Here is a 25,497-nt window from a genome sequence, read left to right on the forward strand (position 1 = left end):
CAATTTTGCCTAATTATAAACTGCTTTACTGTTTTCCTATTCTAACTCTATAGTACATAATACCTAAAAAAAATCCCCCGTCATATATGTTAAAAGTATTGTAAAGCAGTAAATAGTATATAGCCGGTGCTTTTCTTAATATATGCATCAATCTACTACGCGAGTTTTAAACTTTTTTTGGCGGGGGTCGGGGGTCGGGGGGTCGGGGCATAATGTGTTTCAAAGAGCGATATTTACCCCTCAAAGCCTTTAAATATAAATATAAATCGTCCCTTTATGAATTGGAATTGTGTGGTGATGTTTCATCACCCATCTATTACATCAAAGTTTTTACCTAAGTTAGCGCACTTTTGTAAGATATATTTATAAGATAAGTAGACGGTATAACTTGTAAAACATAAATTTTGTCAAAATCAATGGTGGAATAACTTATCGAAACAGTAGCTTTAACATTGATTATCCATTGGATTATAGTCACGTTGTTACATAGTGATGAAATACACATCACGTGTACCGTCTTTACATAAATGTAAATATTGACCTCTCACAGAGTCGTGGTACTACATACGGACATCTAATATACGAGGAGATAAAACCAGCTCTTCTTAATCGAGTCCTTCATTATGCCGACACAACCAGAATACAACATACTTAAGTTAACAAGTCATTTTAACCATGGACACAAAAACAGAAATCATTCCGGTCAGTAAGAACGTTAATGATGAAGGGTTTCTACCAGAATCCATTACATCGTTGGATAAGGACAGTGTATCGGAATCCATTCTTCCACCGGAGAAAGACAGTGTATCGGAATCTATTCTACCAACAGAGAAAGACAGTGCTCTGGAACCCATTCTTCCAACGGAGAAGGACAATGACGAAGGGTTTCTACCAGAATCCATTCCATCGACGGAGAAAGTTAGTGAGGAAAATTTTCCTTTGAAGCTGGACTCGGGTCATGTCTATCTAAAAGTAAATGGAAATGAAGAAAACTACGTCAATGGTAAATCTTTCGACAAAGACGAAAACAAAGAGGAAGCTTATGTTGAAGTAGAGAAAAGGACTTTGTACTACAGAGTTAGTGAAAATCCGCCATTCTATCTTTCATTTCTATTTGCTCTACAGGTAAATATATCATCATCATCATCATCATCATCATCACATACATAACTTGGCAAAGAAAAGGCTGTAACAATTACATCTTGATTAACGTTTCACAAAATTTGATATTCTTCTCATACTCACCCGTCCACTTTAAATAAAACAAATTTATTTGCCAAAAGGAGACAGGAGGTGTGAGCACAAATTGTGACAATATTATCACCAGTCCTCCATTATACATATCAAAGTGACAGAAGTGACATACCTGGTTGTCAAGTAACATAACAGCAACAGAACAAATGAAAAACCAATCGCTGATATATATAACATTTTTGCACATCTCGAAAAATATCATTCTCTTACGATATTGTATTAGCATTATCCAAGCTCATACTTGAAATAATTAAAAGTCTGATAATTATATTTATAAATAGGTTATTGAAAAATAGACATGTTCGTATGGAGATCCACAGATACAGGCGGGGCTATCTACATTAACTTTAGAAAAATCATAATTTAGGGAAATGCAGTTGTATGGTATTTACACTTGGTTTACCATACCCAAAATAACTGAGTCGAGATGTGGCTTTTAAAAACTCTTCCGAAAAAAAAAACCCCCCCAGGGAAAAAAACCAAGGTTTTTGAAAAAAAAATTCGGGAAAACCAATTTTCTTTCCCACCCCGGAAAAAAAGACAATTTTTTTGAAAAATTTTTCCCGGGGGAATCTTTCTTTCCAAAAAAAAAAAAAAAAAAAAAAAAAAAAAAAAAAAAAAAAAAAAAAAAAAAAAAAAAAAAAAAAAAAAAAAAAAAAAAAAAAAAAAAAAAAAAAAAAAAAAAAAAAAAAAAAAAAAAAAAAAAAAAAAAAAAAAAAAAAAAAAAAAAAAAAAAAAAAAAAAAAAAAAAAAAAAAAAAAAAAGGGGGGGGGGGGGGGGGGGGGGGGGGGGGGGGGGGGGGGGGGGGGGGGGGGGGGGGGGGGGGGGGGGGGGGGGAAAAACGGGATCCTCCAAACCATAAACCCTCCGGGAAAGAATTGGGAAATTTTCCCCAACAACTGGGTATTCCCCCCCCTAAAAGTTTTTTAAAGAAAAAACCTCGTAATTAAACCCTTTGGCCCAAAGACAACAAAAAGTTTTTTGAATTTTTAAGAAAAATTTTGTATCATGGAAAACCCACTTTTTCCCAAACCTCTAAAAAATCATTAATCATTTTTTAAAAACCTCTAATTTTTTGGTTTAAAAAGGGTTTTTTAAATTTAAATCTTAAATTTTTTCAAAAATTTGTTTTTCCCTCTAATGTAAATTTAAAAAACTTTTTTGAAAAACCCGGGGGTTTGGGGTTTAAAATTGTGTTTTTCCCTTTCCTTTAAATATAAATGGATTACTTGGGTTTGCGAAATGCCAAAAATGCCAATGGGGGGGGTTTATACTTTTTGCCATCCTAAAATTTCATTTCAACTTTGTTTGTTAAAAGCTTTTTGAATGAAAAGGAAAATTAATTTTTTGTTTTAAAAATTTTTTGAGGGTTCCAAGATCACGGGTTTTTAAACCCTTTAGAGTCTTTTGGAACAGTTTTTGGGAAAACCCCTTTGGGAATTTCCCAATTAACGGTTTGGTTTGTTTTAAAAAATTCTTGGAACAACGTGTTTTTTAAACCCCGAAGGGTTTTTAGTTAAAAACTTTTTTGGGCCCCAAAAATTTCCCAATTTTTTAGTTTTTGCCTTTGTCCAGAACATTTCCCGTTTTTTGAATGTTTTAAAGATTCATTTGGTTTTTCCGTTTTGGGTTTACCTTAAGAGGTATCCTTTTTTGTTAACGCCCCGATTTTTTTAAAAATCCCTTTTGTTTTTTTTCCAAAAACCCCCCAAGAATTTCTGGAAAACCCCCGTTGTTTTTGAAAAGTCGATTCTTAAAATTAACCACTTTTTGAAAAATTTTGCCTCTGAAAAATGGTTTTCCCCTTTTTTTGGCAAAATTTTCATTGTCTTGGTTTTTAGCTTTAAAATTTTGGGTTTTCCCCTGTTTTGAAAACCTCAAAATAACTTTTTCACGGGTTAAATTAAAGTTTTGGGTTTTTGTTAATGTTTTAAATTAAAAAACAGGGTTTTTAAGCCCTTTGTCAAGGTTATTTTTTAAAAAAAACCCTAATTCCCCGGGTTTTTTTGGGTTCTTTCTTTTCCCATATTGTTTTTTTCTTTGCTAAAAAAGTGCCCATTTCCTTTTCCAAAAGCCTTTCATGGTACACTTTTTTAAAACCTCTTGGCCCAAGGGTATAGGTTTTTTTTAAAACCCAAAAATTCCAAACAGTGGTTCCGGCCGGGAATTCAGGGTACCTTCTTTTTTTAAACCTTTTGGGGAAGTAGGTAAAAAAAAACTTTTTTTAAAAACCTAATTTCTTTTAAAAACGTTTTTGTTTAAACTTCCTGAACAAACACTTTTTGTTAAAACCCTTTTCCGGAAACTTTGGGGCCAAAACGTCGTAAGGGCATTTTTTAACCTAATTATGGTATCCGGGCCAATTTTTTAAAATTTATGGTAATTTTTTTTAAAAATTAAGAGAAAAATTTTTCAAACCTTTTGATTTGGGCCCACTTTGCCCAAAATGAAAAGGGGACATGATATTTTTCCCTTTTTGGAAACAAATCCTGTTTTTAAATTCTTTTCCCTTTTTTTTCCCAACCGGGTTTTGGTTTTCCAAATTTTTTACATTTGCCCAAGAAAAGGGTTTAAAACGGGCTTAATTTTTGGGTTTTTTGCATAATTTTAAGAAAGGTTTTGAATTTTAAAGTTTAATAATTTGAAAACCTATTCCCGGATGTTTTGGCGCTTCAAGTTCTTTTTTTTTGGTTTGAAAGTGTCCCTTTAAACCCTCCAAGGGTATTTTTTTTAAATGGCCCCTAAATTTTAAAAGGTTTTAAACCCTTTTCAAAGCAAAAGGAACCAGTTTCCCGGCTAATAAATGTCCCAGGAAAGGGAAAAAAAACATTTAAAACAAAAACCAAATTTAACTAAAAAAAAAGGATTCGGAAAACCAAAAAAATTTTAAAAATAAATTCAAATTTTTATAGGTTTTTGTTTTTTTTTACAACCTTAAACCCAATTTTTTTTTTTTTTCCCTAATTTTTTGAAATTTTTTTTCCCGTAGGGTGAAAAAAATTTAAATTTTTAAAACCTTTAATTTTTATTTTTTCCAATTTTTCCAAATGGAAAAGCGGGAATATGCCCCTTTTTGGGAAAAAACCCCAGGGGGTCCCCCAAGTTTAAACCTTTTTTTTCCCCCAAACCGGGCGTTAGTAATTACATTTGTTTAAAATTTTTATCCGACAAAAAATTTCGTTCCCTTTTTTAAAAATAAATAATAAATTTGTTTTTTTTGAAATTTGTTGTTGTAGTTTATCCATTATTCATTTTGGTTATTTAATATTTTAAAAACAAGGTTGTTTTTTTTTGATTAATTAATGTCCGAAAAACCAAAAAGGCCTTATGGTCTTTTAAATTAAAAAGGCCTTCCGGGCTTTCTTATTTCCTTTTTTAGGCCTAATGAATTTTAAAAAAAATTGAATTTTAAAGGTTTTTTTTTTTTTAATTTTAAACCTTTTTTAAATCAATTTTGCTTTTTTTTTTAAACCCCTTTTAATTTTTAAGTTTTTTCCCTTGTTTTAAATTTTAAACCCCTTTTTCATTATCTTTAAAATTTTTCGGAACTTAAATGGTTTCCTTGTTTTTAAACCCCTTTTTCTTCCCCAATGTTCCTTTTTTTCCAAATACGTTTGGAATTTGGTTTACTTTAAAACTTTCTGCCGACAAATTTTTGTTCTTTAACCCTTAAAAAAAAAATCAATAAAACTTTTTTGAAATTTGGGTGGGTTTGCCCAGTAGTATAAATTTTTAAAGGGGGTTTTTGGGTTTTATTGTTTGGGTTGTCCCCAGCTTTTTTTTTTTGGGAAGGCCCTCCTTTTGGCAGCTTTTTCACCGGAGAAAATTTTTAAAAACCCCCCAAACCAGTTTTTAAAAACCCTTTTTGGTTTTTTCCCTTTTTTAAGAAAAGGGTTTTTTTTTAAATTAGGGTGGGGAAACCCCTTAAATTTACTTAAAAAACCAAAAAACCTTTTTTAAATTTTTCCCCCCAATTCCCAAAAAGACTTTTTTTAAAAATTTGGGCCATTCCCCAAACCCTTTTTTTTTTAAAAGGTTTTTTGCTTCAATTCCGGGGGAAGCCCTATTTTTTAAAGGACGCGGTTTTTCCCGTGGTATAATAACCGGGTTGGGTTTTTTGGGGGCCGGATTTTTTTTTATTTTAGGGGCCCAATGTGGAGGGTTGGGAAAATGTAAAACCCTAAAAAACCAACCTTTTTGAACACAAAAAACGTTTTTTTAAAAGTCCTTTTTTCCCCATAAAACTTTAAATAACACAAACCCCAAACCCTTTTTTTCCCCTTCCAAAAATTTAATTTTCCGCCAAACCATATGGCCTGGGGAACCTTTTAACCAGGGAACCCGTTGTTAATAGGTTATTTGGGGTTTTCCCGAGAATGGGGTTTCCAACTGTTTATTTGGGTTGGGGGAAACCCCCGGGGTTTAAGGGGTTTAACACCGGCCCTAAAAGGGGTTTTTTTTTTTTCCCGTTTCCCTGGCCGCCTTTTCCCCTTTAAAGTCTTTAAAATCGCTTTTGGGAAATTTTTTAATGTTTTGGGGCCGGGAACCCCCCGGAAAAAATTAAAAGGGAAAAATTTGGTTTTTTTTTTCTTGTAAAGCCCCCCAAACCTTATTGTTGCCTTTTTTTTCGGGGGGCCCTTATAAATAAATTATTTTTGGGGAAGCCATTATGTTTGCTTGTTGGGGGAAGCCTTTATATGAAGTATGATACAGTTCGAGGGAAGCCTATATATAAAGTATGCTTCAGTTCGAGGGAAGCCTATATATACAGTATTATTCAGTTCCAGGGAAGTCTATATATAAAGTATTATTCAGTTCCAGGGAAGTCTATATATAAAGTATTATTCAGTTCCAGGGAAGCCTTTATATAAAGTATGCTTCAGTTCCAAGGAAGCCTTTATATAAAATATCCTTCAGTTCCAGGGAAGTCTTTATATAAAGTATGCGTCAGTTCCAGGGAAGCCTATATATAAAGTATTATTCAGTTCGAGGGAAGCCTATATATAAAGTATGATTCAGTTCGAGGGAAGCCTTTATATAAAATATCCTTCAGTTCGAGGGAAGCCTTTTTATAAAGTATGCTTCAGTTCGGGGGAAGCCTTAAATAAAATATCCTTCAGTTCCAGGGAAGCCTGCTCCTCGCCGGTTGTATCCATATGATGATAGGACTGACGGGTGTACTGGGTTTCCTGATGAGGTTCATAGGTCCGATAACTGTCGTCCCTACCCTCCTCCTGGTAACTGTTAAATACGGAACGATATTAAGCAACTTCTGTGAAACCTCCTGGCTGGTAGCAGCAGTGTGAGTATTGATTCTATGATGTTTTGAAGACGTGATTTTTACATAAAGATTTTTTTAATGTGACTTTCTTTGATACATGTATACTATATTATGCTTTCCAATGGAATATCGTTATTTCACAATACACAGGAATATTTATTGATTTTAGTCGTCTTTGTTTTCGTGATCTCTCAGTCTGATTTCATTATCAGTCACAAACATTGAATATTTTAACACATTTATATCAAATTATATATAAATATACTAGTATATATACTAATAAATTTATACAAATAAATGGAATTATATACTAATCGCTAATAGTGCCGTGAGCGAATATTTCAAAAATAACAATGTTTTCATCAATTGGTAGTTTTTTTAGTGCTAATGCAGTCATTTTTTGTTTATATTAACAATATAATCTGTGAGCAATACTTCATAAAACATTAAAATGGATGTTTTCTTTAAACTAACAAGAGATCGTGGGAGGTTCGCAGGATTGAGGCGAAATAAATATCAGAACTAAATTGTTTGGAGCCAGTGTGAATCGTATATTGATAATATGGCAAAACGTTGTTTAATCGTTTAAATAATTGCATTTTTGTAGTCACACCAGTAAATCGAAATAGTACTTAAAAAAACACTGTTTATAAGTTTAATAAGAAATCACGTTTACCTCTCTGTAACTATATCATCTCTGCCCATTTTGCACTGAGATCAATGGAAATCTACATTGTGTCCATATTCAACCCGGCCTCGTTTCATTAGTCCCCTGCCGTTTGAAAAACAGGGGGACTATAGGTTTACCATTTGTTGAGGCTGGTCCGGACAACTCCTCCTAAAGTACTACTCCGATTTTAACGAAACTCGGTATACATGATCAGTATAACATGTAGTTGTGCATCCCACATTGTATTTTCAAAAATCCATTTTTCAAAATGGCCACCGGCTTCTCATTGGTTGAGGCTTGTCCGGACAACTCCTCCTAAAGTACTACTCCGATTTTAACGAAACTTGGTATACATGATCAGTATAAGATGTAGTTGTGCATCCCACATTTTTTTCGGAGAAAAAATATCGAAATGCGAGCAAAAATGGCTATACCTCGTCACCTGGCGAGTGAAATAGCTCAAAGTCAAATGTCATTTGAGGTCAAATGTCACTTTTTTCGAAATTAGAGCTTGTCCGGGGTATAACTTCCGTGTTATTTCACCTACGTTTAACCAACTAGGTATTTTGTTTTTGTTTTTTATTGTTTTTTATTTTCGGCAACCTGAAATTATCTTCCTGTTGTTCTGTTGGGAAAACTATTTTGATATATCTATTGAAGTTCTGTCGAAAATAAATGGGAAATAAATAGGTGCACTCCTAGGTCAGACAGGGGACTTTGTATTGCTGGTGCAATACTATCCATCCTTGTTGATTTTGGGATCGATTTTTTATTTCGTTACATTTTGGTGTACCCCGTTTTGTAGAGTTTTTAAAAATATTGGTTGTTTAATCTTTTGAAGAATCGAACACAATAAACACAATGCAAAGATTAGAAATATTGTTCATTATAAGTAGTATAACTGTTTATATGATAGTAATATAACTATATACATCTGTATTATACGTAATATACAAATGTAACTGTATATATAATAGCAATACGTAGCTATATACATCTATTAAACGTAATATAACTGTAAATATAATAGAATTATAACAATATACATCTGTATTATACATAATATAACTGTATATGTAATAGTAACATAACTATATACATCTGTATCATACGTAATATACAAATGTAACTGTATCTATAATAGTAATAAGTAACTATATAATCTGTATTATACGTAATATAACTGTATGTATGATAGTAACATAACTATATACATCTGTGTTATACGTAATATAACTGTATATATAATAATAATGTATAATATGTAAAATACCTAAATATCATATGTAATGTAACTGTTTACTTAACATGTAATATAATTGTATATATATTATATGTAATATAACTGTATATATCATATTTGAAATATAACAGTATTATATGTTATGTAATTGTATGTATTATATGCAACAGTATTTACTGTACATATATTTGATTCTTTAGGACCCTAGTCCCTTGTTTAATATTATCCATGTATTTGGATGGTAAGAAAATGCCGATACCTATTTGGAGATTTGGGAAAGGATTCGAAATCATTCACTATCCTCTCCATCAGGTTCTGTCGGTAAGTCTATCACATACACTTCAGTGTTATCATATTATGTCGCTTTGTCTATATGTCGGCTCCTCTACTATAATGTATATATGTCAGTTCCTCTACTATACTGTATATATGTCAGTTCCTCTACTATACTGTATATATGTCAGCTCCTCTACTATACTGTATATATGTCAGCTCCTCTACTATACTGTATATATGTCAGCTCCTCTACTATACTGTATATATGTCAGCTCCTCTACTATAATGTATATATGTCAGCTCCTCTACTATAATGTATATATGTCGGCTCCTCTACTATACTGTATATATGTCGACTCCTCTACTATAATGTATATATGTCAGCTCCTGTACTATAATGTATATATGTCAGCTTCTCTACTATACTGTACATATGTCGGCTCCTCTACTATAATGTATATATGTCAGCTCCTCTACTATACTGTATATATGTCAGCTCCTCTACTATACTGTATATATGTCGGCTCCTCTACTACACTGTATATATGTCGACTCCTCTACTATATTGTATATATGTCAGCTCCTCTACTACAGTGTATATATGTCAGTTCCTCTACTATACTGTATATATGTCAGCTCCTCTACTATAATGTATATATGTCGGCTCCTCTACTATACTGTACATATGTCGGCTCCTCTACTATAATGTATATATGTCGGCTCCTCTACTACACTGTATATATGTCGACTCCTCTACTATATTGTATATATGTCAGCTCCTCTACTACAGTGTATATATGTCAGTTCCTCTACTATACTGTATATATGTCGGCTCCTCTACTATACTGTACATATGTCGGCTCCTCTACTATAATGTATATATGTCAGCTCCCCTACTATAATGTATATATGTCAGCTCCCCTACTATAATGTATATATGTCAGTTCCTCTACTACACTGTATATATGTCAGCTCCTCTACTATATTGTATATATGTCAGTTCCCCTACTATAATGTATATATGTCAGCTCCTCTACTATACTGTATATATGTCAGCTCCTCTACTATACTGTATATATGTCAGTTCCCCTACTATAATGTATATATGTCAGCTCCTCTACTATACTGTATATATGTCAGTTCCTCTACTATAATGTATATATGTCAGCTCCTCTACTATAATGTATATATGTCAGCTCCTCTACTACACAGTATATATGTCAGTTCCTCTACTATACTGTATATATGTCAGCTCCCTCTACTACACTGTATATATGTCAGCTCCCCTACTATACTGTATATATGTCAGCTCCTCTACTATAATGTATATATGTCAGCTCCTCTACTATAATGTATATATGTCAGCTCCTCTACTATAATGTATATATGTCAGCTCCTCTACTATATTGTATATATGTCAGTTCCTCTACTATAATGTATATATGTCAGCTCCTCTACTACACAGTATATATGTCAGCTCCTCTACTATAATGTATATATGTCAGTTCCTCTACTATACTGTATATATGTCAGCTCCTCTACTATAATGTATATATGTCAGCTCCTCTACTATAATGTATATATGTCAGCTCCTCTACTATACTGTATATATGTCAGTTCCTCTACTATACTGTATATATGTCAGCTCCTCTACTATAATGTATATATGTCAGCTCCTCTACTATACTGTATATATGTCAGCTCCCCTACTATAATGTATATATGTCAGCTCCTCTACTATAATGTATATATGTCAGTTCCTCTACTATAATGTATATATGTCAGCTCCTCTACTATAATGTATATATGTCAGCTCCTCTACTATAATGTATATATGTCAGCTCCTCTACTATATTGTATATATGTCAGCTCCTCTACTATACTGTATATATGTCAGCTCCCCTACTATACTGTATATATGTCGGCTCCTCTACTATAATGTATATATGTCAGCTCCTCTACTATAATGTATATATGTCAGCTCCTCTACTATATTGTATATATGTCAGCTCCTCTACTATACTGTATATATGTCAGCTCCTCTACTATACTGTATATATGTCAGCTCCTCTACTATAATGTATATATGTCAGCTCCTCTACTATATTGTATATATGTCAGCTCCTCTACTATAATGTATATATGTCAGCTCCTCTACTATAATGTATATATGTCAGCTCCCCTACTATACTGTATATATGTCAGCTCCTCTACTATAATGTATATATGTCAGCTCCTCTACTATAATGTATATATGTCAGCTTCCCCTACTATAATGTATATATGTCAGCTCCTCTACTATAATGTATATATGTCAGCTCCTCTACTATAATGTATATATGTCAGCTCCTCTACTATACTGTATATATGTCAGTTCCCCTACTATACTGTATATATGTCAGCTCCTCTACTATAATGTATATATGTCAGCTCCTCTACTATAATGTATATATGTCAGTTCCTCTACTATAATGTATATATGTCAGTTCCTCTACTATACTGTATATATGTCAGCTCCTCTACTATACTGTATATATGTCAGCTCCTCTACTATACTGTATATATGTCAGCTCCTCTACTATAATGTATATATGTCAGCTCCTCTACTATAATGTATATATGTCAGCTCCTCTACTATAATGTATATATGTCAGCTCCTCTACTATAATGTATATATGTCAGCTCCTCTACTATAATGTATATATGTCAGCTCCTCTACTATAATGTATATATGTCAGCTCCTCTACTATACTGTATATATGTCAGCTCCTCTACTATACTGTATATATGTCGGCTCCTCTACTATACTGTATATATGTCAGTTCCTCTACTATAATGTATATATGTCAGTTCCTCTACTATAATGTATATATGTCAGCTCCTCTACTATAATGTATATATGTCAGCTCCTCTACTATAATGTATATATGTCAGCTCCTCTACTATAATGTATATATGTCAGCTCCTCTACTATACTGTATATATGTCAGTTCCTCTACTATACTGTATATATGTCAGCTCCTCTACTATACTGTATATATGTCAGCTCCCCTACTATACTGTATATATGTCAGTTCCTCTACTATAATGTATATATGTCAGCTCCTCTACTATAATGTATATATGTCAGCTCCTCTACTATAATGTATATATGTCAGCTCCTCTACTATAATGTATATATGTCAGCTCCTCTACTATACTGTATATATGTCAGCTCCTCTACTACACTGTATATATGTCAGCTCCTCTACTATACTGTATATATGTCAGCTCCTCTACTATAATGTATATATGTCAGTTCCTCTACTATACAGTATATATGTCAGCTCCTCTACTATACTGTATATATGTCAGCTCCTCTACTACACTGTATATATGTCAGCTCCCCTACTATAATGTATATATGTCAGCTCCTCTACTACACTGTATATATGTCAGTTCCTCTACTACACAGTATATATGTCAGTTCCTCTACTATACTGTATATATGTCAGCTCCTCTACTATACTGTATATATGTCAGCTCCCCTACTATAATGTATATATGTCAGCTCCTCTACTACACTGTATATATGTCAGTTCCTCTACTACACAGTATATATGTCAGTTCCTCTACTATACTGTATATATGTCAGCTCCTCTACTATAATGTATATATGTCAGCTCCTCTACTATACTGTATATATGTCAGTTCCTCTACTATACTGTATATATGTCAGCTCCTCTACTATAATGTATATATGTCAGCTCCTCTACTATACTGTATATATGTCAGTTCTTCTACTATAATGTATATATGTCAGCTCCTCTACTACACTGTATATATGTCAGCTCCTCTACTATACTGTATATATGTCAGCTCCCCTACTATACTGTATATATGTCAGCTCCCCTACTATACTGTATATATGTCAGCTCCTCTACTATACTGTATATATGTCAGCTCCTCTACTATACTGTATATATGTCAGCTCCTCTACCATAATGTATATATGTCAGCTCCTCTACTATACTGTATATATGTCAGCTCCCCTACTATAATGTATATATGTCAGCTCCTCTACTATACTGTATATATGTCAGTTCCTCCACTATACTGTATATATGTCAGCTCCTTTACTATAATGTATATATGTCAGCTCCTTTACTATAATGTATATATGTCAGTTCCTCTACTATAATGTATATATGTCAGCTCCTCTACTATACTGTATATATGTCAGCTCCTCTACTATAATGTATATATGTCAGCTCCTCTACTATACTGTATATATGTCAGCTCCTCTACTATAATGTATATATGTCAGCTCCTCTACTATAATGTATATATGTCAGCTCCTCTACTATACTGTATATATGTCAGCTCCTCTACTATACTGTATATATGTCAGCTCCTCTACTATACTGTATATATGTCAGCTCCTCTACTATACTGTATATATGTCAGCTCCTCTACTATACTGTATATATGTCAGCTCCTCTACTATATTGTATATATGTCAGCTCCTCTACTATACTGTATATATGTCAGCTCCTCTACTATAATGTATATATGTCAGCTCCTCTACTATACTGTATATATGTCAGCTCCTCTACTATAATGTATATATGTCAGCTCCTCTACTATACTGTATATATGTCAGCTCCTCTACTATAATGTATATATGTCAGCTCCTCTACTATAATGTATATATGTCAGCTCCTCTACTATACTGTATATATGTCAGCTCCTCTACTATACTGTATATATGTCAGTTCCTCTACTATAATGTATATATGTCAGCTCCTCTACTATAATGTATATATGTCAGCTCCTCTACTATAATGTATATATGTCAGCTCCTCTACTATAATGTATATATGTCAGCTCCTCTACTATACTGTATATATGTCAGCTCCTCTACTATACTGTATATATGTCAGCTCCTCTACTATAATGTATATATGTCAGCTCCTCTACTATACTGTATATATGTCAGCTCCTCTACTATACTGTATATATGTCAGGCTCCTCTACTACATTGTATATATGTCAGCTCCTCTACTATATTGTATATATGTCAGGTCCTCTACTACAGTGTATATATGTCAGTTCCTCTACTATACTGTATATATGTCAGCTCCTCTACTATAATGTATATATGTCAGCTCCTCTACTATACTGTATATATGTCAGCTCCTCTACTATAATGTATATATGTCAGCTCCTCTACTATACTGTATATATGTCAGCTCCTCTACTATACTGTATATATGTCGGCTCCTCTACTACACTGTATATATGTCGACTCCTCTACTATATTGTATATATGTCAGCTCCTCTACTACAGTGTATATATGTCAGTTCCTCTACTATACTGTATATATGTCGGCTCCTCTACTATACTGTACATATGTCGGCTCCTCTACTATAATGTATATATGTCAGCTCCCCTACTATAATGTATATATGTCAGCTCCCCTACTATAATGTATATATGTCAGTTCCTCTACTATAATGTATATATGTCAGCTCCTCTACTATAATGTATATATGTCAGTTCCCCTACTATAATGTATATATGTCAGCTCCTCTACTATACTGTATATATGTCAGCTCCTCTACTATACTGTATATATGTCAGTTCCCCTACTATAATGTATATATGTCAGCTCCTCTACTATAATGTATATATGTCAGCTCCTCTACTACACAGTATATATGTCAGTTCCTCTACTATACTGTATATATGTCAGCTCCCCTACTATACTGTATATATGTCAGCTCCTCTACTATACTGTATATATGTCAGCTCCTCTACTATACTGTATATATGTCAGCTCCTCTACTATACTGTATATATGTCAGCTCCTCTACTATAATGTATATATGTCGGCTCCCCTACTATAATGTATATATGTCGGCTCCCCTACTATAATGTATATATGTCGGCTCCCCTACTATACTGTATATATGTCAGCTCCTCTACTATACTGTATATATGTCAGCTCCTCTACTATAATGTATATATGTCAGTTCCTCTACTATAATGTATATATGTCAGCTCCTCTACTATACTGTATATATGTCAGCTCCTCTACTATACTGTATATATGTCGGCTCCTCTACTATAATGTATATATGTCAGCTCCTCTACTATATTGTATATATGTCAGCTCCTCTACTATAATGTATATATGTCAGTTCCTCTACTATACTGTATATATGTCAGTTCCTCTACTATACTGTATATATGTCAGTTCCTCTACTATACTGTATATATGTCAGTTCCTCTACTATACTGTATATATGTCAGTTCCTCTACTATACTGTATATATGTCAGTTCCTCTACTATACTGTATATATGTCGGCTCCTCTACTATAATGTATATATGTCAGCTCCTCTACTATATTGTATATATGTCAGCTCCTCTACTATAATGTATATATGTCAGCTCCTCTACTATACTGTATATATGTCAGTTCCCCTACTATACTGTATATATGTCAGCTCCCCTACTATAATGTATATATGTCAGTTCCTCTACTATAATGTATATATGTCAGCTCCTCTACTATAATGTATATATGTCAGCTCCTCTACTATATTGTATATATGTCAGCTCCTCTACTATACTGTATATATGTCAGCTCCCCTACTATAATGTATATATGTCAGCTCCCCTACTATAATGTATATATGTCAGCTCCCCTACTATAATGTATATATGTCAGCTCCTCTACTATACTGTATATATGTCAGCTCCTCTACTATAATGTATATATGTCAGCTCCTCTACTATAATACATAGACAATTTTTTACAATTACTTGTTAAAATAGTGTTGGAAGTTTTACACAATGTTGGCAAATTTTCTGACTTAGACATTTGATAGCTATATATAACCTGTCGTGTCACCTGACATAGACATTTGATAGCTATATAAAAACCTGTCGTGTCACCTGACATAGACATTTGATAGCTATATATAACCTGTCAAATTCCTTGACTTAGACATTTGAAAGCTATATAAAACCTGTCAATTCCCTAACATAGACATTTGATAGCTATATAAAAACCTGTCGTGTCACCTGACTTAGACATTTGATAGCTATATATAACCTGTGGTATCCCCTGACGTAGACATTTGATAGCTATATAAAACCTGTGGTATCCCCTGACGTAGATATTTGATAGCTATATATAACCTGTGGAATCCCCTGACTTAGACATTTGATAGCTATATATAACCTGTGGTATCCCCTGACATAGACATTTGATAGCTATATAAAACCTGTCAAATCCCCTGACGTAGACATTTGATAGCTATATAAAACCTGTCGTGTCACCTGACATAGACATTTGATAGCTATATAAAACCTGTCGTGTCACCTGACATAGACATTTGATAGCTATATAAAACCTGTCGTGACATCTGACATAGACAATTTGATAGCTATATAAAACCTGTCGTGTCACCTGACATAGACATTTGATAGCTATATAAAACCTGTCGTGACATCTGACATAGACAATTTGATAGCTATATAAAACCTGTCGTGTCACCTGACATAGACATTTGATAGCTATATAAACCTGTTGTATCCCCTGACGTAGATATTTGATAGCTATATATAACCTGTGGAATCCCCTGACTTGTTCCTGCCGTATTGTATCATTGGTTAGGAGGCTGTAGAGAAATAGAAATTGGTGTTTTTTGCTCTCGAAATACAGGATGGTGAGAGGTTTTGTTATACAATTTGTGATATATCCAACTGATCAATTTTTCTGTCACCTGAGAAAAAAGTCTCAAGTGACTTGTTTTAATCGCCTTTTGTCCGTCGTCGTGCATCGTGCGACCCAATTAAGGTAGAATTAAATCATAGATGGATGGGTATCTAGGTACTTTATCAAAATTGTGAATTTTATAACCCTGAAATCTCACGTTTGCCCCTTAGGAAGGGGTTAATTTTTCTATTTTTATATATGTGAATCACATTTTTGTCTATAATATGTTGAATTTCTATTAGATTTCTTTCTAACTTGAAATTAGCAGGCTGGGATAATTGTTTGATGGTATTCACATGCTGGTTCTGACTAACGAGTTAATTAAAATTTCAAAAAGTAAATTTTCAAAAATCGTCCTCTCAAAACCCAAATAATGTAGAATTAAATACTCTTCATGGATGAAAAGTAGACTGTTGGATTTGCACCGTTAAAAGCGAGAAAAATGAACTCACTGAACAAAACTCTAAGCAGTAGAAAGTATTTGCCATTAAAATGTTTCCAATACTGTTTACCTTTTTAGATCCTTATCGGTATAGCAATCGGCTGGTCTGTTGCTGCTATACTGACCATCACTAATTACCTGAGTGCTGATAAGGACAGCGTGCAGTTTTTCGCTCGGACAGACACACGTCTGCACGTCATCTCCTCAGCTCCGTGGCTTTACGTACCATATCCAGGTAATTCACAGGACGATATATAATTAGGTCCCATATCTAGGTATATCATACAACAGCTAATTACGTCCCATATCTAGGTATATCATACAACAGCTAATTACGTCCCATATCTAGGTATATCATAGGACGATAGTTAATTACGTCCCATATCTAGGTACATATATACCATAGGACAATAGCTAATAACGTCCTATATCTAGGTATATCATAAGCCGATAGCTAACTACGTTCCATATTTAGGTATTCCATAAGACGATACGTGTAGCTACTGATTACGTCCCATATCTAGGTACATATGTATATATCAAAGGACGATAGCTTATTAAGTCCTACATCTAGGTATATAGAATAAAAGGTAATTATGTCCCATATACAGGTATATCATACGACAATAGGCATAATAAATCTGATGCAGTTTACACTATGTGTACTGAGGAATAAAAGGACGATATTTGACGTTATATATTCGTTATCAGTTATCTCAATGCTTTATAGAGTGAAAGCCATTTATACAGGTATATGTAAAACCGCACTTGGTTCTATGTGTACATGTCGTCAATGCTTTGCATGCTATGAAATTATAACAAACGTTAACGTCTTTTGTCTTTATAGGTCAGTTTGGTCCGTCCTCATTCAGTGGTGGAGTATTTATTTCATTTATGGTACCCACTATGATATCTATAATTGATTCAATTGCCGACTACTACGCGTGCGCTAGAACTGTCAGAGTTCCGTCCCCTCCTGCGCATGCTATCAACAGAGGTATTGCTATGGAAGGACTGTTTAGTGCGGTTGCTGGGATTTTTGGGGCCAGTCATGCCACTACTACATATGGCGGCAACATAGGCATTATAGGCATGACAAAGGTATGAACAAGCGTTAATAATTTTATGGTTGATTAATTCCAACACACGAAAAATCCTATCAAATCGAAAGTTTTTATTCCGTATGTTGGTAAAGTTTGTATTCCATATGTTGGTAAAGTTTTTATTCCATATGTTGGTAAAGTTTTTATTCCATATGTTGGTAAAGTTTGCATTCCATATGTTGGTTAAGTTTATATTCCATATGTTGGTAAAGTTTTTATTCCATATGTTGGTAATTTTTTTCCCTGAATCAATCATACGAACCAAGGACGACTGTCCAAAAATCAAAACAGAAAAAATAACAACCCGTGAGAAGGCCAAAACTGTCGACAGGTCAATAGGTTAACCGACTTTCTTTAAACTACTGTATATCGGTCGGTATTAGCCCCAATAAATTCTTTTCATATTAAAATGATGAAACCAAAATGTTCGCGAGTAATGCGTAAGATGCCGTGTTATTAATCATATTCCAAAAGAGCTGCTTTATGTCGATCACGTGACCACCAAAACATGTTAAATATGCGTATGAGACACAAAACTTTTATGAAATGACAAGATGTACTGTTGTTTACACCAGAATATTATCACTGATACCTTATTTCAATGTCTGTTTTAAGTAATATTTTGAATTGATTTTAGTGTAATGATAATGGGATTATTTTTGGGGGTTGTGGTTGTTGTTGTGGTTGTTTTTGTGGTTGTTAGGAGAAAAATAATCATTCTCTACCTAGAGAGTGTGACAAAGAAATCTCAACCCTCAGGTAAATTGATGACTGTCCAACCATTCGCACGCCTCGTGTTTAACATTCATGGATTCCTCCTCGGGTTTAGATTTCTTTGTCACACCTCCAAGGCAGGGAGAGTTCCTATTAATCAATACAACCGACTATCAACTGCTGATAAATATCCATTTAGTCCTAATGTGTCGATTGACATTTAATTCAAAGCAACAAAACAATCACAAATGCATATTGAAATTAACTTCAGTATCCAGTCATACTTACAGTAAACTAAACGTTCGTATTGCAACCAATACAACGAATACATATCATATCATTTTATCTTATTGATTTGTAAAAAAATGCATTACGTCATTTGGGAATGGGTAGACGGTATTATACAATGTGTCATTTGTGAATGGGTAGACGGTATTAAATAATGTGTAATTTGTGAATGAGTAGACGGTATTAAATAATGTGTAATTTGTGAATGAGTAGACGGTTTTAAATAATGTGTAATTTGTTAAAGAAAAGATTGTTTTTAATTATGTGTAAGCAACACAATTTGATCTTTTTGTGTTCGAAATTTAGTTCAATGACATCTAGAAATTTAGCCGTATCTGTTTGGTCACGCTCTGTAAGATCCTCTAGATTGAGTGTATCTATATATTGTAGGTAGCCAGCAGAAGAGTGTTCCAGGTGTTTGGAATGCAGATGGTCATAGTGGCGATCATTGGTAAATTCACAGCGTTTTTCGTTACGGTTCCTTACCCTGTGCTCGGAGCAATCAACATTATAGGCGGTGGCGCATTCATTGGTCTCGTCTTCTCTAATCTGTGTTATGTAGATATCAGATCCACCAGAAACCTTACCATTATCGGGATGGCTATAATGATCGGCCTTATGATTCCGACTTGGTCAGAGAAAAATATTGAAGTCTTTGATACAGGTAGGTTACAGCAGTTAGATGTTAGTTATGTATGTATATGTTAGTTATGTTTTAACGTCCATCAACACTATACATGTCATTAGGGTCAAAAATGGAGAGCAAAATGTAGTTTCAGCATTCTTGTAGACAAAAGTACTAATTTATGTGCAATTTGCTTGATACCAATACCAATCTTAGCTTCGTACCTGTTCTAGCATTTTGGGGTGGAAATTCCAAAAGTTAGCCTCTAACCAGTTATTAAACGTCATTACGTATAACGTTTTGATAAAAAGATGCATTACTTTTCCAAAACATTAATTAGTGTAACCCCGCCTACACGGGGGTTTCTAATTGTACATGTTATTTGTTGCAGGCATACAGGAACTTACTAACACATTGCGAATACTGATGACAAGTCCAAACCTTGCCGGAGGATTCATAGCATGTTTTTTGGACAACACTATACCAGGTAAGATTATCGTAATGTTCTACGAAAAGACAGCACAAGGCGAATGTTTAGTTTGTCTTTTACGGCATCTTCGTACGGCATTAGTTGCTGTTAATTAGACGTCATGTCGCCCCTTCCGTGATAAAGAAACGTTTTTTTTCGGCTAAAGACAATTATCTTCATATGCTTATATACATGAATACGATGTTCGAAATACATTAATGCGACAGGTTATTTCTGTATTCTCCACTAAGGGTTTAAGTATATGAAGGCGTTATCATGTTTTAAGCTTATCGCTCCAACTCAGAACAAATGTTGGTGGTTCTGTCGTATCGCTACATGTTTATATAAATACCATTAACATTATCAGTAACAACAACTCATTTTTTCTATAGTGGCCGCGATTCAGAATATGTAGACAAATATTTTATTCATTTATGCATGCGATATACCAAAATGGTGTATGTAATCGTACATTCTCCATTCTAACATTTGTTTAGTACGTCCCTGAAATATCCGGCCGGATAACTTACCCAAGCACCAAATTGCCGTCTGTGGAAAGTTATGGCCTTATAATTCTCACAGATTGCAGACAGATTAAATCACGTTATTACGTTGTATGCAATCTTGCCATAATTATAGAACCATAATGTGAATACTTAAAATAAACGTGTTACAGTGTTGTCGCATTCCAAACTCGCACTGTCAATGGGACATGTTCTTGTGACGTCACAACTTCAGACGACCTTTCCCAGCTAAATGAATAATTCTTTGAAATGAACACAAAATCATCAATTCAATTCCAACATTGAAATCAATATATATTCCACCGCTGTTCTTTATATCACTACGCTAGTGATAATTATGTGAGAATTATGATTTGAAAACTTGTTTTGTTTGGTAAGGCTAGATAGTGACACTGCAGGGCCAATGGAAATATGTAATCATAACGAGATCGTAATTTCTTTATAAAGAGTTAAGTAAAACCAAATTGCAGCATACACATATACTCTTCCGAACTGAATTACATTTTGAATTTGTACATTTTTTACTATTGTTATAAAAGACGAACCCTACATGTAAACTGATAAATCAGCCAGATAATGTTCAGCTTCATTAATTTATCAAAACTACATATTATACCTTTCTACTGCGTGGCTCTATTTACGTGACATTATATATTCTTTAATTCTAAAATTCTATATATGAGTGAATGTGTATGTCATCCATCCTTTTTAATATTATGTGAGGACCATTATTTTTATGCTTTAAACAGGAAAGAATATTCCTCTCTGTCTCAATTATGTTTACTATTGTATGGAATTATGGGATTAATAAAATCTCATGATGTATATATATATATGTATGCAATTGTACATTTCTAAAGGATTTGGTGTTGATATTTAGTATAACTTTTGCCCCATTATTTTGATTGATACATGTATGACAATGAATTTTATATTAAAATTGAGGAATCTACCTGTTAAATTGGAGTTGGTGTTCATCGCTGATGTTTGCTATTTCCATTAGGTACGAGGAAGGAGAGGGGCATGATTGCATGGTTAGGTGAAGATGATGGTAATGAGGATCAAATAGACTATGAGGAAGGAGCAGAGCTATACGAAATTCCTGCTGTGACCAAAATACTCCGGAAGTTTAGGATATCCAAATATATTCCAATTTTTCCAACGTTTAAGAAAATGGAGTAGACAACTTTCATCTTTTGTTATAACAACCGACCGTATTATGTATGAGTCATCCTCCAACTTGATACGTCATTGTTGTCATGTTACAAATACATTGTGTCTGTAAATAGAAAGCATAACCAGCAAAAGGAACATCGTTGTTGTGCATATTGTATGAATATTAGATACGCAGTAAAGTTTTGCTTTATAGAAGAGTATTAACTGGTTTAACTCGTTAACGGTTGATTGTATTGAGAAATAACGAATGTTTGTCTACTTGAAATATACATTGCACATTACCGTTTCATTTTACAAAATACAAATTCAGATTATCTGTATACAAGCATCTCTTCAATATTCAATATGATAATCGGCAAGTCAAATCTGATATACCAAAGACTGATACAACATTACGTTGGCCAAAATCGGGGACAATGTTTCGTCATGTGTGCATCATTTAATTAAAACATACTCGTATCTCAATCTACATATAAACATTTGGTTATTGTCCCCAAATCTCATTATGGATTTACACGCTTATACCACGGCATAACTAAAGAATCTTGCATGTACATGTAAACTGACGAAACATGGAGGTCAAGTTGTCCATGATTAACTACATGTGCAAATGTATATAAGATGATGCCACATACATTCATGAAGATGATGGCAAGAAATTGTTTCAAAGTTTCAATGCTTACTTACGTCATGGCATGTTGGTTTCAACACGACTGATGCATTAAGTACAGTGTTTAAATATGAATATTATAAACTTGACTATGTTGTGTGATCTCTGTAGAGCCAATTACTATGTTGTGTGATCTCTTTATAACCACTTTCCATGTTGTGTGATCTCTGTAGAACCAATTACTATGCTGTGTGATCTCTGTAGAACCAATTACTATGTTGTGTGATCTCTGTAGAACCAATTACTATGTTGTGTGATCTCTGTAGAACCAATTGCTATGTTGTGTGATCTCTGTAGAACCAATTACTATGTTGTGTGATCTCTGTAGAACCAATTGCTATGTTGTGTGATCTCTTGTAGAACCAATTACTATGTTGTTTGATCTCGGTAGAAGCAAATTACATCGTTGTGTGATCTCTGTAGAACCAATTACTATGCTGTGTGATCTCTGTAGAACCAATTACTATGTTGTGTGATCTCTGTAGAACCAATTGCTATGTTGTGTGATCTCTGTAGAACCAATTATTTTTATTTTGTTTCATCATGTGAGACGGCAACGATAACCCAAACTTGAACTGATGATCTCATTGGACACATATCAGGACTCTTGTCTACTAGGATCCCCATTGTCTAAAAACACGACTGAATGAACTCAATCTAATCAAAATCTAGATGGTCATTCTCCCTACGTTACATGGACATCTAACAACATCCCATGAGTGGTCACGTCGGGGTGACCTTTTGGATTAGCCAATCAAATGACTACTTCCAGAATCTTGGAAGTGAATTTTATATGCCCGAATTAGCATGACTAGTGTAAAAAGCTTGCATAATTTGTCAATTGTTTCAAGTCATTTCGTCCCAGAAAGCATAAATTTACATGTTTATACTTGCTGTGCCGAAATGGTTTGCTTCAGATGCACTTGTGACGAAATGGTTCGCTTCGATAACATCGACAAATTGACAATTCGACCTGAAAGTGAAATACACTAATATCTCAAAGGTCATCAGAACATGACCCCTTATGGGACGTTCTTAGATGTTCATGTAACGTAGAGAGAATGACAATCTAGATCTTAATTAGATAGGAATGAACTTAGTGAACAACACATTTCAGCATGTTAGCACTTTAGCCGTGTGGCAGATCATCTGTTAAGGAATGTCACATTCCAAACAAACAATTCAACATCCGCCACAGGTGATATGACTTGCTTTTTTTTGTAAACATTTAATTTGGTTTCATTGGTCAGTATAAATGTACTGCTCCGTGACGTAGCAATTTTAATCAGGTGTAAAATGGAGTTACACAGTTTTGATATGTGATATTTTATTTTAATTTTGTACTTTATGATTCGTTGGGTACTATAATCCAATGTCTACTATATCATTTATCTGATGTACATGTTATGCTATTGCTATGAAATAAAAAAAATCAAATCAAACCCTCAAATTGCTGCTAACTATTGCATTTGTCTATCTTCATTTCAATATTTTTTCGAACAGTCGGTTTGTAAACATTATAATAATTCTTGTTCGTTCCTCAACACGTTTCGGTGAAAATTTATGCAACGATATCGAGATGTGGAAAAGCATATTAAACAAACGGTGATATGACAAGACAGTGTCCTAACATTAAACATTTACCTACAGTATCTTTGTTACTTTCTATATATGCAAGTCCCGGATGTTTGATATTACCCTGCACGTCATCTATAACGTCCTATGAATATTGTTTCAGTTCGAAATATACACACGTATTTCGTAATTAAAAAAACAACATTCTGCAAATAAATAGAGTTTAAACACCTTCGCTACTATTTTTCGGTTTGGTTTGGTTTAGCATTATCTAACGTCCGTTCAATAGCTATGAGTATAGTGAATCTTTATTTTCGGTTTTTACATGCCTTTAAAGGTATTACACTGTCGACCAAGTTACCATAGGGGTAGGAGTTGTCTTTCTTCAGATACTGTGATGGTATTGATAGTTAACTATACTGTTTATAGGGGAAGGATTCGTCTTTATCCATATACTGTAGGGATATAAAATTTCACGAGGCTTATATTTTGCGGTATAAAATTTCGTGTTACACTGACTTTTAAAGACTATGCAGTAAACACTTCTATATGTTTACGTGTATAAATCGCCGCGTATTAATTTTCCCGTTGTATTTAATGACTGTTTGATGAAATTATAAACATGAGTTATGTGCAAATAATATATATAATAATTTGTATCTAGTTCACCACCTTGAAAAGATGCTAAGAACAAATGTTTTAATGATAAGTATAGTGGGTTTTTTTCTCGGTGTTAACGTCCTCTCCACAGCCAGGGTCATATGAGGATGGATATCAAGTAGACACATAAACTGTATAGCAGAACAGAGAGCACGGAAAGACAAACCAGTGAGGTAGGAAAGGGAAACAAATCACGAATGATACAAGGGGGACAGAAGATCTATGTTGGTCCATTTAATGTCCCCTAAATAGAGGACACGGTTCTTCAGGGGCCCCACCTTTAGTCGCCGTCTATGATGCAGTGGGATACAACTGGCATTATTCTAGAGTTCTTCAATGTTTCCTGAACAGAAGACTTTAGAGAAACCACCCTCCACCTTGCAGAGGGCCACACAATTAATCGTCTATTACAGCATGTAGTGAAACCTACATGGAGGACCAGACAATTTCCTATACAATGATACCAGCATATCTACAAACCTGGACAATTTTAGAAACTTCATCAGTGTTCAATTATGGTGAATAAATTGGATTTTGGCACTATTTTATTTACAATTTTTGATTGATTAAAACGCCAGGGTGACAGATAATAACCATATCACTTTTGCAAAAGAAGATGTGCTTTGTGAGAGTCCTAATCTACGATGAGTCTTAGGATGAAATATTGGATAATCATTGTTTTTTATTGCTTTTGATTAAATACATTTTTACAAGTTTAGTATAAGGCGCAAGTGGGTCTTCCCATATTAAAACGGATAC

General features: G+C 33.9%; 1 protein-coding gene across 1 annotated transcript; it reads left to right on the forward strand.

The window, feature by feature from the left end:
* The first annotated feature begins 636 nt into the window (after positions 1–636).
* LOC117338960 (solute carrier family 23 member 2-like) lies at positions 637–23,932 on the forward strand. The gene is made up of 8 exons (XM_033900324.1): positions 637–1,164; positions 6,366–6,556; positions 8,649–8,769; positions 17,013–17,169; positions 17,782–18,035; positions 19,430–19,703; positions 20,056–20,151; positions 21,661–23,932. The coding sequence occupies exons 1-8, from the start codon at positions 676–678 to the stop codon at positions 21,837–21,839; spliced, it is 1,761 nt and encodes a 586-aa protein (XP_033756215.1). The 5' UTR covers positions 637–675; the 3' UTR covers positions 21,840–23,932.
* Positions 23,933–25,497: the final 1,565 nt, after the last annotated feature.

Source organism: Pecten maximus, chromosome 12, assembly GCF_902652985.1.
Source record: "Pecten maximus chromosome 12, xPecMax1.1, whole genome shotgun sequence".
In the NCBI taxonomy this organism is placed as follows: Eukaryota; Metazoa; Mollusca; class Bivalvia; order Pectinida; family Pectinidae; genus Pecten; species Pecten maximus.